The 14,544-nt window shown below is 46.3% G+C and overlaps 1 protein-coding gene across 1 annotated transcript in view; it reads left to right on the forward strand.

The window, feature by feature from the left end:
- LOC307136882 (solute carrier family 22 member 4-like) overlaps window positions 1-14,544 on the forward strand; it is a 36,296-nt gene that overhangs the window by 18,285 nt on the left and 3,467 nt on the right. Inside the window, exons 5-8 of the mRNA XM_079834215.1 lie at window positions 485-611; window positions 1,910-2,007; window positions 8,734-8,948; window positions 10,646-10,828. Coding sequence (XP_079690341.1) covers window positions 485-611; window positions 1,910-2,007; window positions 8,734-8,948; window positions 10,646-10,828 — 623 coding nt within the window. The remainder of the gene's footprint in view (window positions 1-484; window positions 612-1,909; window positions 2,008-8,733; window positions 8,949-10,645; window positions 10,829-14,544) is intronic.

Genomic DNA, 14,544 nt, shown 5'->3' on the forward strand with positions numbered 1-14,544 from the left:
CAAGCTCCGGATGACCCGCTGGTCCTCCTCCTGCCCTTGGACCAACAGATGGAAACAATCCTCCTGCTCCAGTCTGGGGTCCATGTGGGCTTGATGTTGCGTCTGGTGGAGACCGGCGAGTGACTTCACCAGTTCTACAAGCGGCATTTGTTGTGCTAACTGTATGGCGGCGTGCCAACTTCTCCTGGGTTTCAGGCACCACTGTAAACTGGTTCACAGATTAAAAAGGTCAGCGAGTTTCTCCGTTTCTTTTATTAGGACTCAAAAATAGAGCTCCTGCGCACATCAATAATAACACAAATAAAGAAATCCACACTCCATCCATAAAATGTGCCTATACGTTCTCTGCTTTGCTTAACTTTTCCATGCTCAAACACACTAAAGAAAGATAAACGTACAAATAATAGGACCCTTATTGAATTTCATTTCAATTTCATTTTGCTGCATTAAATGAGGATAATGAAGGATCTGTTGCTGTTTGCAGGTTTATTCCAGAGTCTCCGCGATGGCTGCTGTCTCAGGGGAGGGTTGAGGAGGCCGAGGCCATTCTGAGAAAGGCTGCCAAGATGAACGGGGTTAAGGCCCCTGATGTCATTTTTCCCCAGCAACAGGTGAAATCCAGATCGGCTTGTGCTTTTTAAACAGTCTCATTTATCTCCTCATATGATGAAAGCTCTTCAACCCCTTTTATTTTCTGTTGAACTCAGTCTAAATTGATTTACTACTAGAGGGGTCATATAACAAGGAGTTGAAATAGTTCAGTGCATTCAGTTCATGTTATAATCTCACACTTGCTGTACATGTGCCACGTGGATTTGTGTAGATAACAATGTTAAGTTAGTTATAATTTCTCTGCTGTGTGGTGTAGCAGAAGCGCAGCTGTGAGAAGAGTTTGCTGCTGAACTTACAGTATTTTTACTGCATGTCACAAATGCACTACAAGCCTTAGTTACCAGCACAGTTTGTGCAATATAAGCTTTTATGACGGCACGTATGTATACACTGTAACAGAGTTAATTACTTACTCACTGACTGAATAAGATGTTGGACAGGCACACAAACACAACTTCAGTCTGATAATAATGAAGATGCAGATGGTATGGATTTGTTCTGGTCAAGCTGGCCCATCTGAGTGGGGACAGCAGCGAATCAAACCTAACCCTAACCACTGGCTTAGATAGATCAATAGCAGACTAACTTTGAGATGCAATGTCATATAACTGTGACACAAGTAAGACGAGGCATATAAACATATGCAGTCATAGTAACACGCATTAAACTGGCAATTTCTACTTAGTATGGAAACATTTGAATGCATTGACTTACTGATATAACAGTGCATTGGCTTCAATATTATACTGGGTTTCAATCAATTTCTTAATTATGATCAGAGGATGCTACCCAGCAACAGTATTTACTGTAACCCTCATTATAATTGCATCTACCATAATATCAGTTATTCCACAACTCCAAAGACCACAAGTCCAAAGTTCATAACCCAGAGTTCAGATGCTCAAGTAATCATAATCACTAATCTAGTTCAGGTGTATGATTAAGCCAGAGTTCCCTAAGGGAGGAGAATTACATGCCAATAAACCACACACTCTCTTATGATACTTGCACAACATTAAACATGTTTTTGTTTTTATTTACATGCTTAACTCCATGAAAACATAAATGTGCAGGGAATTGAAAACAACAACAACAGTGTATTTTGGAACACATTTCATTATAAGTTACAATGAAACGGAAGTAGAGACAGATCTTGCTTTGTCGTTTCAAACGTCTTCATATGAATGCTTCATATTGTTTTAGCTGTGGATATCAGATGGTCTTTTGCTCACACTGTGTGCAGTGTTTTGACAGTGCTGTGTAACAAGACATGCTTGTTGTGACACGTGCGCTGCAGTCTAGGGAAAGTGCTGGACGTTTGAAGACCTACAGTCTCTTTGACCTGGTGAAGTCCACCAACATCCGCTGCATTACTGTCCTGCTGTCCCTGGTCTGGTGAGAACGCTTACATATACTCAAGATAGACATGGGCTGCTTCCAAAACCATGATCTTCCTTCCTATATAGTGGGCAAAAAACAGTATGCGACAAGTGTGAGTAGTATGTCTGAATTCACAGTACTCTTGGTAAAAGTATTCGGATGACCTACGTCGTCCAGCGAGATTTTGAAATGTGCATACGATGGACACTTTACTATCCCATGAGGCCACAGGAGAGGATTTATGGGTGGCAGTGAACATGGCAGATGTAGTACATACAGATTTAATTCATACTACACACATTTGTACTATATAGAATGTACTTTTTAGCAGCCGCAAAGTAAGTACTTATTGAAAATAACTACCCACTCAAGAGAGTATGCGATTTCGGACGCAGCTTTTATCTGATTAATTTACCCTGTTACATCGTACAGATTTGTGTTTGGTTATTCAGTCAAACTGCACATCTGTATATCCATAGCTGTTTTTACATATAGGCATTACGCTATACACTGGGCTCCAGACGCCAGAGACCACTAGTCTCTTAACGAATGCTTTATAACAAAAAGGAGAAACTTACATTTAAATGATTGTGTAATACTTTCATGCTTTACAGGTTATTTCAAATTCTATCTAGTGATAAATTATGTTTAAAATGTAATCAAAGTAAATAATTAATAAAAATAAATAAATAAATCCATAAAATGATCCCGTGATGGAAACCCTAGAAGGTGCCGTTTTTAATGACCCTACAATTCCGATTAAACTGAGGATTTTTCTTTTTTAATATTTTAAATATGAGGGAAGAACAAAACACTAAACTTGGTTTCTCAGGGTTATGTTTTGTTCAGTGTGTATTGCTTCTGTTCTTAGACTGCCTGTTCTGTTCAGTTCTTTGTCTCGGTCTCAGTTCAGGTCTTGTCTCGTTTTTGCGTAGTGGTGGATTTCTCCTGTTATTCCCTGAGATTTTCCTGCCTTTTTCCTGCGATTCTCACACTATTCTGAAGAACAAAAAACATCAGATAACTTAACAAAATAACATGGAAACTAGAGGTTCTGCTTTAGTCTATTTAACCCTTCTCCGGTATTCGGGGTCTTTACTGACCCCAAAGGACATTTGCTCAAATTTAAAAAAAATGTTCCCTTTGTCCAAATGGCATGAGACTTTGTACGGTTGTCAACACTCTCTAGATCTACAAATAAAAAGATAATTGGATTGATATCTGTTTTTATGTTTGTATGTCAAAAAAATTCACACTCAGGGTCTAGAGACCCCGCTTAGAAAATGGATAAAATTCATCCTCAAAAACCGAAACAACCCAGAACACGCATACAGAAATGCATATATACTTCCAACAATGCATAAAACATCCACAATGCAAAATGATCGTGCTCACACACACACACAGGAATACATTTGTTATTACTGTTCAGTTCTTTGCATTTTGATGTTCATGTTGTGTATTTTTTACTCAATATGTAATATAACTGTTAATTTCTGTTAATTATTGTTCTGTTACAGTTTGTAACTGAAGTGTAGATTAAATTTGAAGAATTATAAGAAAATCAGATGTTTGAAATAAATGATAGAATCTAAAGACTCCAACTTTTCTCTTGTAATCGTAATGTAACATCATTGGGAAAAAAAAATTCAGTACAAAAAAAGCTAAAATTAATGAATTTTAATTGTTATAATTGTGATTTCATAACATTTAGATATGAATCCAACTGAAAAATACTTCAGATGAAAGAAAAGATGTCTTTCAGTCAGTCAAATAGCACATAGGTAATAGTTTTTTTTTTACTGTATTTTCCAAAATATGGGAAAATATCTTACACTAAACCATGTCAAATTATCCATGTTATCCCCACGATTGAAAGTTAGAAATTAGAATTTTATATAAATGTAAAAATTATTATAAATACTCCAAAACCTGCACAGATGTTGAGTAAAAACATTAATAAACAGAGTAAAATTACATTTGTTCTAAAAAAAAAACAATTGTTTTGTTACAAAATTACATTTTGTTGCCTGGGGTCTGTGGAGACCCCAAAGACCCTGAGTGTAATTCCCAAACGAAGACCGTACAAGGGTTAAAAGATAGGCTATATTAATTTGAACAAAATATAATAATAATTTGAATGGAGTCAATGTCTCATTCATCAAGACTTGTATGATTATTGGATGAATCGGCGTTTGTGAATGAATCTTTTAAATGAATAATTCAATGACAAACACTTTTTTTAAACACTCACTTGTCGCCACCTCCTGGCGTGTGGTTGAAAAGACGCTTTGTTTGTGAGGCTGCTTCATACTGTACATTTACATGACGGCGTGAACGCGGATTTGAATGTTGCAGTGTGATGATCGTACTTTCAAAGATTAACCAAAGTCTTTGTTTTAAACAGTTTCACAATGCAAGCGTCAGCGGAGCGTGAGCAGCATGTGTTTTGTCATTGCCCATATCAATGAATGAGACATCACATCGGAAGCGTGATAGCCGATGTGTGACCACTGACATGGAGCGGAGAAAGCGTTTTCGATTAATTCCTATGGAAGTTGAGCTTTATGCTCATGCACAAGCATGAAGTGGAGACCCGTCATTCATTAACATGGGCAGCGGCAAAATACGCTCTGTTCACGCTCCGCTGACACTTGCGATGCGGAACATGCATAAAAGACATTGCAGAATCGTGGTCATTTAGGCAAACTTTTAACTATTAATCATACAGCTCTAGTGAGTTGATTTTATTATAGACACTTTCTTGATCCCCTCGTCAACCTGAGTTACTTATATCCAGCCACTCGTGACAGACGACAAGTTTTACTGTTGTTTTTCCCACTTTTCTTTTTTGGATTTTCCCTCAATGGATCTACCAGCCGTCCAACTTCTCTGCCTGGAACAGGGAGACCGTCTGCTGGAAGAACACACACAGGACTTCCTCCATTTTGTGTGCCAGACGCACTACCAGGACTAGCCAGGCATGCATTCCAGCGGACAGTCCCTGGGAAAACTTTGCCGCATTCGTGGAGTGGATGCTGGGGAGCAACGACCCACTCCACATCCAGAGACCAGCCATCCACCACCGATGACTGGCACGATGGAGATATGAGTGTCTGAACAGATGTGTGAGCCCGCTACGTTGTGTATCGACGAGAGAGGGTTAGTGGAGTATGATGGCTGGAAGGAAAGCCCCTAGGGCGTGGAGTGGATGTGAGGGATTGTTCATTATCGATCTCTACTTGAACCCTTCTCCCATATGGGCACCCTCTTCCAAGCATGCCACAGCAAAGAACCACTGTCTGGTAGATGCTGCACACGTTGAATGACCTCAGCCACCTTGAGAAATAAAGTCGGCTTTGACCCTTCTCGTACACGTCTCCATGTGGCTCTTCCAGTCCAGCTTGTTGTCAAGCTACACACCAAGGTATTTGTGCCTGGAGACCATCTCCACCTCAATGCCCAGATGGTGATCAGAATTAATTGTGTCTTTCCTGTTTGACAAGCTACATCCTTCATAGTTGGACCCTTCTGTGACTGGTTAGACACGTACACATAATCAGTAGATATCAAACGATCTGTAACAATGCAATACTATCACATATAAAAAACATGTTTTACTCACATAAGTGTGTTGCACTATTCCTGTCAGATCCCATATAGAAGGCACAGCATTGATTGGAATGAATAGTGTCCTCTTCCTCCTAATATCCACAACGTTAAGGTGGAGATGGTTGTGGTCACTCCAGCCCCCAAAGTCCTGAATTGTTCTCCTGTACTCCTCCTCCTTACCTCCCTTAATTAGGCAGACAACCACTGTATCATCTGCAAATTTCTGGAGGAAGCAGCTGTCAGTATTGTACTGGAAGTCCACCATGTAGATGGTAAATAGGAATGGGGCCAGAACGGTTCCTTGTGGCACCCCCGTATTATTCAGGATAGTATTGAGACACTATTCTGTAGACGCACATACTGTGGTCTGCAGGATAGATAGCTCATACACCACAGGACCAATGATGAATCCACCTGCATTCTCCTCATCTTCTCACACAGCAATCGAGGCTGGATCATATTGAAGTTAAAACAAATGTGAACTTCACAGATGCATCCAGAGAGTCCAGGTGTGTATCTATTAAAGAACCTGTTAGATCGTCAGCAGAGTCTTAGAGAGAGAGAGACATGGTTATAATCACCAGAAAGGAAGATGCCCTATGTCACAGGTCACTTCCGCATTGGCAGACGGAGGAATATAAACAACAATGGCGATCACCACTGTGAACTTCCTTGGCAGGAAATCGTGTCTTAAACTGACCGCAAAGGGTTCATGTTTTTATTGCATATCTGTTCTGTGATAGTAACAGGATTAGGGTTAAACCACTTGTCATTGACGAGCAGAATAAGCCCACCACTCGATTCGGCGTCCCTGTCCGTTCGTAATGTCCGGAAGCCGGTAAAGCTGTCGGGGATAAGGCTGCTCTCCCAATACGTTTTCTCCCTCCAGTCTCAGTACCCATCACTCCACCACGGCCTGTTGGCTCCACCTTGGCTACTCCCTCCCTTGACTCCTCCGCAAAGCCTTACGACTCCACCGGGTTTCCTCGTCCCACTGGCTTGACCTTGGTCAGACATCTGCCTGCCTCCACCTTCGGCTCCTTCTTACCCCCGCTCCGCCCTGGTTCTCAGTCCAACCGGCTTCACCTCGGTTTCCAGTGCAAACATGGGAACATGGTAAACAAAAGGGCTTAAATACAGGACTATTGGGATCACATGACCAAAACAACCAATGAGAACAAGATACCGGAAACAGAACTAATCAGAATATGTGTGCGTTCCATTCGACAGGGTCCCTACGCACTGTTCACTGCTCCCTACTCCCTGAGCAGGGTATATCAATTGAAGTGGACTTCGCTGACAATAATCGCTCATTTGGAACGCCCTGCAACGTCATCAAAGAAAGGCAAAGACGGGGTTGCGCAGATTATGGTAAAACATAAATTAATATTGTAATTTACTTAACTTTCAAATTTAAAACCATATAATAAGTATATACATTTACAAAACACACAGTATGTATCTAAAAAATATAATCAAAACAGTAGTTTTATTAGTTAAGTTGTATTGACTATGAACACATTTGAAGTGGCACCTGTCATTCAATATGAAAATACATTGTGATTTGATTAAATATGTATAAATGTAGGCTATTCTTAATCAATGGTCTTTGTAGCGGTCTCATCTCGTGCACTTTCTTTCCCAAGCGCAGCTGTGAAGTAAATATTCCTGGGTTAAATAAAGTAAATATAAAAAAATGACAGCCTTCAGCTACTTCTCAACACTTTTAATTTGTTTACATATTCATAAAATATAATATGCGCATTCATAAATACTCTAGTTTGTAACTATGAATATTCGAATGCTATAAACTCCTCCATCGCAGAGCTGTTTAAAAACTCTTCCCACGGCTCTGACAGGTGATGCGACGCGCAATGACAGTTGGGTGTTTTTCACTCTCCACTTCCTGTGAAGTGATGTATCGATGTTCCCTTCTTCCCTACGCCGTTCGCAGTGCCCTTCGAACTGAACATGTTCGCTCCCTTTGGATTGGAATCTCACTTCGAGATGGCGGAATACCCTCTGAAGTCCACTATGAAGTCCACTTACGGTCGAATGGAATGTATTTTATGACACATAAGACAAGGGAAGCACAAGACATTATCACATGAGGGCAAGAAGGTCTCATGACAAGAACCAGGAATCTGGTTACAAAATAAAAGACATGAAACATAAAACAAACCCAGAACAAACCATGACATTGGCATGTTTCATTACATTATCATCACGAATAAAACAATTGACTGCGCAATATGCATACAAAAACCCTTTTTTTTGAACATACGAACGTGAATGCAGAGTTCAAAATTATGTGAATAGCTTGACTTTGTGAATATCTCAGCATTTGCTGTTTCTCATTTCTGCAGGCCTGGAGGAACATGAACAAAAGCTGATGCTCGTGTTCTCCAGCAGAGCATCTGTACAGACGATTAATAGTAGAAATACGGCCGAAACATAAATTATAGCATTTTATTGTTTTAATGTTCAGATTCCTAAAACTTTATTACTGGGTTCAAACTGATTTAGATTTTGAATCCCAGATTTTGATGTGGTCTCAGACTCTTGGCCCCAGTGTGTTTTGTATTTGAATAAGAAGAATTTGTTTTTGTTGTAAGACTGATATGTTTGAGCTGACTTTTGTATGATCAGCATTATTTTGCTTATGAGTTGGTTATTAGTTGTCTGGCTATCACCAGACCAAGCTCAATTTAAGATTGAACATTGGTCTGGGGAGTCCGCTCTGTATTTTCTACTGCACAAGAGGCATGATAAACGAGCATAAATTAAATGACTGTATGCAATTGGATAGTCCTTCAACCAATCAGACCACAAGAGGCGTGATCAACGGGCAACGACCCATTGCTTCTCTATCCGCCATCGTGTTAAACTCGCCAATAGCGCGCCAGGTGGATAAGCCAGTCTGTGATTGGTTCCCGCAAAAGTGTAACAGAAACAGTAGAAATGAATGTAAAGGTTTCCAGACTGAGTTGCAGGGCGAAATCAAATCGCCGGCAGATCAGACTGGGTTTACCCAATCTAGGTTATTAGTCATGTGTGAAACAAATACTAAAAACCACAACATTTTATATAAAAGCAGTATCCGCTCACTTGCTGACTGTCTTCTGTTAGGTCGTCTGTTTCAGTTGGATACTGTGCCTTGTCTCTGAACACGTCCAGTCTACATGGGAACATCTTCCTGAACTGCTTCCTGTCAGCAATGGTGGAAGTGCCTGCGCTCATCATAGCCTGGCTGATGCTCCGCCGTTTGCCACGCCGACTCTGCTTGTCTTCCACCCTGTCATTAGGAGGACTGCTTCTTCTCTTCATACACCTCATACCACAACGTGAGAAATTTAACTGTAATGTGGTATGAACGATATTCATTAAAAGATATGTTTCAGCAGAAATAGTGAATAGAAGGTTTAGGCCCTGATCAGACAGAAAGCGTTTTTTGCTGTTAGAGGCATCGTTTTTAAACAGTTTTCGATTGGCAGTGAGCATTTTGCGCACTGTTTATGCGCCCCGGGTGCCTCGAGTTTTAACCGCCTGCTGCGTCTCGTGTTTTTGTAGGAGCGCTCTGAGCACCTGAAGTTGAAAAAAAATCAACTCTGAGCAGAAAAGTGCCCAACATCATTCATGTTGTTCTCCATTGTCCAATCGAATGAATGGAAAGGTGGGCTTTCCATTGTGGTGACAGTTACCTTGAATAAGACTGACAAGGCACTAGAGATGCGCGGTTGGCGGTTACAGCCGCGGACTCCATGGATAAACCGCGGATCGGGCGGATGACGTGACGAAAAATTATATTTTAATTAAATTCGGGCGGGTGGCGGGCGGTTGAACCAATCATATTGAAAATATATGTGTACATTGTTAAATATTGTTATCTGACTATACCTACATCCAAAAAAATCGAGCACACTTTGAAATAGTCACATTTTCATCAGGCAGTAATATGGCTAGTTGAGTCTATGCAGATCGACTGCTTGTTATTATCAGAGATGGCAACGCCGGTGAAGGAGGTACGTGACAAACTCAAAAAAGGAAAATTAAAAACAAAGGAAATAGAAGGTCAGAAATGTGTTGCCTGGAATAAGTTTTTTTAAAGTGGTAAATCAGGATGACACCAGTGCAGGCTATAATTTGCAAAACGTGCGAAGAAATGTATGTTCATGACAGCCACAAGACGGGTAACTGTAACATGGTGCATCACAAGTGTGCTGCTAAACCTCAAACGTGTGAGTGAACCTCAAAAGTGAAATAGGCATTTAGTAGTAGGCTAAATAGCAGCATGTTGAAATTATGTGCCAAAATGCGTTTTCTATTAGGCTACAATGAAAATATTGTACAGTACAGTGCGTTTAAATTAGGCAATTTATTTATTTTTGTCCCTGTGCGCCGATCGGAGACGGAGTTCACTGCTGATATTCTGAGAGCTTTCTAGTCTCGCGGCTGTCATCAGCAGCGCCTTGCATCGCCCAATCAGCGGATGGCGGGCGGGTTCAGTTTTGCAAATTGGTCAAAAACGTTGGTGCGGATGGATGGCGGACGGATGATGAGTTTTGTGATGCGGTTGCGGATGAAATAATTGCCCATCCGCGCATCTCTACAAGGCACCTCGTGTTTTCAAACCTGAGAGACGCGTTCTGTCTGATCGGGGGGGCCTAAGTGTTCACTTTTGAGTGGGTTTAACCCTTATGCTGTGTTGAAACCCCTGCAACGCCTCTTGCACTTGTTTTCTAGTGCAAATATCTAAAAATGTTTAAATCAAGATACATTTACTGGGAAAACTTTAACAACCGCTTATAAAAAAGTTTTTATTTACCTTTTTATTTTATATTTTTTATTTATTATTTTATTTATCCCTCACCATGAAGATAGCCATAGTAGCTGACATGACATTAAACTGAAGCCATTTTGCTTCTCCAGTAAATGTATCTTGATTTAAGAATGTTTATATATTTTTACTGGAAAACGAGACACAATTTTTGCAGTATTTGGTCAACTTTGGATGTTATGTTTTGTCTCTTTTAACCTGTAGATATGAGTTCTGTTACCATTTCTCTGGTGATGCTGGGAAAGTTTGGTCTGTCAGCAGCGTTTTCAATCGTGTACCCAGCGACTGCAGAGCTTTACCCCACCGTTCTGAGGAACACGGCTTTAGGAACCTGCTCCATGGCGTCCAGAGTGGGCAGCATCTCTGCACCATACTTCATCTACTTAGGTCATTAAACTCTTGTCTCCATAATCTTTTCTATCTCATCTCCTAAATCCTCCTGTAACAAGAGTCCACTGAGGCGAGCATAGTAAGGAACCCATGACATATTCATTACATATTTCATTTCAGGACATATCCCCGCTCTAAGAGTCAGAGGATCCATATTTTATACATACAGCTTTAAGGGATTTTATTTGTACAAGGGTATGGACTGGCCTTAGGGAACACTGGGACCTTTCCCAGGCAATCTGTGGGCCAATTTGGTCTATACAAATGATGTAGAGGGAGAAAAATAATCCCATAACGTTAGGTAGACGAAACACAGATGGTAGTTTAAAAACTCTTGAAGACCCCCTGACAAAGGCAAAAGGAAGACGATTCTAAACTCTGCGCCCTTTGTCGGCTCTGCTACTGCCAGAGAGTCCATTCCTGAACTCACTGCGTCCTCTGTCGGCACTGTTATGCCCATGGAGGCTGCCTTGATTTTTGTGTGCTTCCTGTCTCTGATCCACCATGGTCCCCTAACCCCCCGTAGTTTTCTGCTCCACCTTGGTGCCAAACTCCACCGGCTCTTCCACTTCCTGATCTCATACAGAGCAGACGTGCCTTCTATCTGCTCCCCGCTCTGCTTTGGCGCTGATCTTTTTGTCTTTTTTTCTTGACTCCCTGCTTGCTGGACTCCTGAAAATACTGAAATGGAATTAATTAACTGGTCTCTCAGCGCGATTGACAAGATTTTCTCACTGAGGAAGCGTACTCCGGGAGAACCCACCTGCCCGGACGGGACCTTCCCTGCCCAAGACTCTTACTCGCATCATACACACCTCACCCCCATCCCTGCCCCCATCCAACCGTCTGCCTCCCCTTTCCTCCTTCCTATCTCCCTTACTATTCCCAACAAAAAATCCCATCACGTGACCACGTGTACTGTGTGTACTATGTATGTAATGTTTGCATGTATGCTTAGCAATCTGCATTTCTTTATTTCTGGAGAGCGTGTTGCGGCGCTTTAAATAGCTGTGGCTCGGAGGCTTGCTCCAAACTTCATTTCGTTGCATTGTACTTGTACATGTGTAATGACAATAAACTTGAATCTCTCTCTCTCTCTCTCTCTACCATGGTGGTCTCCAGCCCCACTGGCTCCACATAGTGGTGTCCAGCTTCGTCGGCTCTACCATCCATTGTGTTCCTCAGCTCCGCCCTCGCTCCCCTCTCTGCACTGGCCCCCCGTTGTGCCTGATCCGCCCTGGCTCCCCACTCTGCCCTGGCTCCCCACTCTGCCCTGGCTCCCCTCCACTCTGCCCTGGCTCCCCACTCTGCCCTGGCTCCCCACCACTCTGCCCTGGCTCCCCACCACTCTGCCCTGGCTCCCCACTCTACCCTGGCTCCCCACTCTGCCCTGGCTCCCCACTCTACCCTGGCTCCCCACTCTGCCCTGACTCCCCTCCACTCTGCCCTGGCTCCCCACTCTGCCCTGGCTCCCCTCCACTCTGCCCTGGCTCCCCACTCTGCCCTGGCTCCCCACTCTGCCCTGGCTCCCCACTCTGCCCTGGCTCCCCACACTGCCCTGGCTCCCCTCCACTCTGCCCTGGCTCCCCACTCTGCCCTGGCTCCCCACTCTGCCCTGGCTCCCCACTCTGCCCTGGCTCCCCTCCACTCTGCCCTGGCTCCCCTCCACTCTGCCCTGGCTCCCCACTCTGCCCTGGCTCCCCACTCTGCCCTGGCTCCCCACTCTGCCCTGGCTCCCCACTCTGCCCTGGCTCCCCTCCACTCTGCCCTGGCTCCCCACTCTGCCCTGGCTCCCCACTCTGCCCTGGCTCCCCACTCTGCCCTGGCTCCCCACACTGCCCTGGCTCCCCACTCTACCCTGGCTCCCCACTCTACCCTGGCTCCCCACACTGCCCTGGCTCCCCACACTGCCCTGGCTCCCCACTCTACCCTGGCTCCCCACTCTACCCTGGCTCCCCACTCTACCCTGGCTCCCCACTCTGCCCTGGCTCCCCACTCTACCCTGGCTCACCACTCTGCCCTGGCTCCCCACTCTGCCCTGGCTCCCCACTCTGCCCTGGCTCCCCACCACTCTGCCCTGGCTCCCCACTCTGCCCTGGCTCCCCACCACTCTGCCCTGGCTCCCCACTCTGCCCTGGCTCCCCACTCTGCCCTGGCTCCCCACTCTGCCCTGGCTCCCCACTCTACCCTGGCTCCCCACTCTACCCTGGCTCCCCACTCTGCCCTGGCTCCCCACTCTACCCTGGCTCCCCACTCTGCCCTGGCTCCCCACTCTGCCCTGGCTCCCCACTCTGCCCTGGCTCCCCACTCTACCCTGGCTCCCCACTCTGCCCTGGCTCCCCACTCTACCCTGGCTCCCCACTCTGCCCTGGCTCCCCACTCTGCCCTGGCTCCCCACTCTACCCTGGCTCCCCACTCTACCCTGGCTCCCCACTCTGCCCTGGCTCCCCACTCTACCCTGGCTCCCCACTCTACCCTGGCTCCCCACCACTCTGCCCTGGCTCCCCACTCTGCCCTGGCTCCCCACTCTACCCTGGCTCCCCACTCTACCCTTGCTCCCCACTCTGCCCTGGCTCCCCACTCTGCCCTGGCTCCCCACTCTGCCCTGGCTCCCCACTCTGCCCTGGCTCCCCACCACTCTACCCTGGCTCCCCACTCTGCCCTGGCTCCCCACTCTACCCTGGCTCCCCACTCTGCCCTGGCTCCCCACTCTGCCCTGGCTCCCCACTCTACCCTGGCTCCCCCCCACTCTGCCCTGGCTCCCCACTCTGCCCTGGCTCCCCACCACTCTGCCCTGGCTCCCCACTCTGCCCTGGCTCCCCACTCTGCCCTGGCTCCCCACCACTCTGCCCTGGCTCCCCACTCTGCCCTGGCTCCCCACTCTACCCTGGCTCCCCACCACTCTGCCCTGGCTCCCCACTCTGCCCTGGCTCCCCACTCTGCCCTGGCTCCCCACCACTCTGCCCTGGCTCCCCACTCTACCCTGGCTCCCCACCACTCTACCCTGGCTCCCCACTCTACCCTGGCTCCCCACCACTCTGCCCTGGCTCCCCACTCTGCCCTGGCTCCCCACCACTCTGCCCTGGCTCCCCACTCTGCCCTGGCTCCCCACTCTACCCTGGCTCCCCCCACTCTGCCCTGGCTCCCCACTCTACCCTGGCTCCCCACTCTGCCCTGGCTCCCCACTCTGCCCTGGCTCCCCACTCTGCCCTGGCTCCCCTCCACTCTGCCCTGGCTCCCCACTCTGCCCTGGCTCCCCACTCTGCCCTGGCTCCCCACTCTGCCCTGGCTCCCCACTCTGCCCTGGCTCCCCTCCACTCTGCCCTGGCTCCCCACTCTGCCCTGGCTCCCCACTCTGCCCTGGCTCCCCACTCTGCCCTGGCTCCCCACACTGCCCTGGCTCCCCACTCTACCCTGGCTCCCCACTCTACCCTGGCTCCCCACACTGCCCTGGCTCCCCACACTGCCCTGGCTCCCCACTCTACCCTGGCTCCCCACTCTACCCTGGCTCCCCACTCTACCCTGGCTCCCCACTCTGCCCTGGCTCCCCACTCTACCCTGGCTCACCACTCTGCCCTGGCTCCCCACTCTGCCCTGGCTCCCCACTCTGCCCTGGCTCCCCACCACTCTGCCCTGGCTCCCCACTCTGCCCTGGCTCCCCACCACTCTGCCCTGGCTCCCCACTCTGCCCTGGCTCCCCACTCTGCCCTGGC

This window comes from Gobio gobio (assembly GCF_949357685.1).
Source record: "Gobio gobio genome assembly, chromosome: 14".
NCBI classification, from domain to species: Eukaryota; Metazoa; Chordata; class Actinopteri; order Cypriniformes; family Gobionidae; genus Gobio; species Gobio gobio.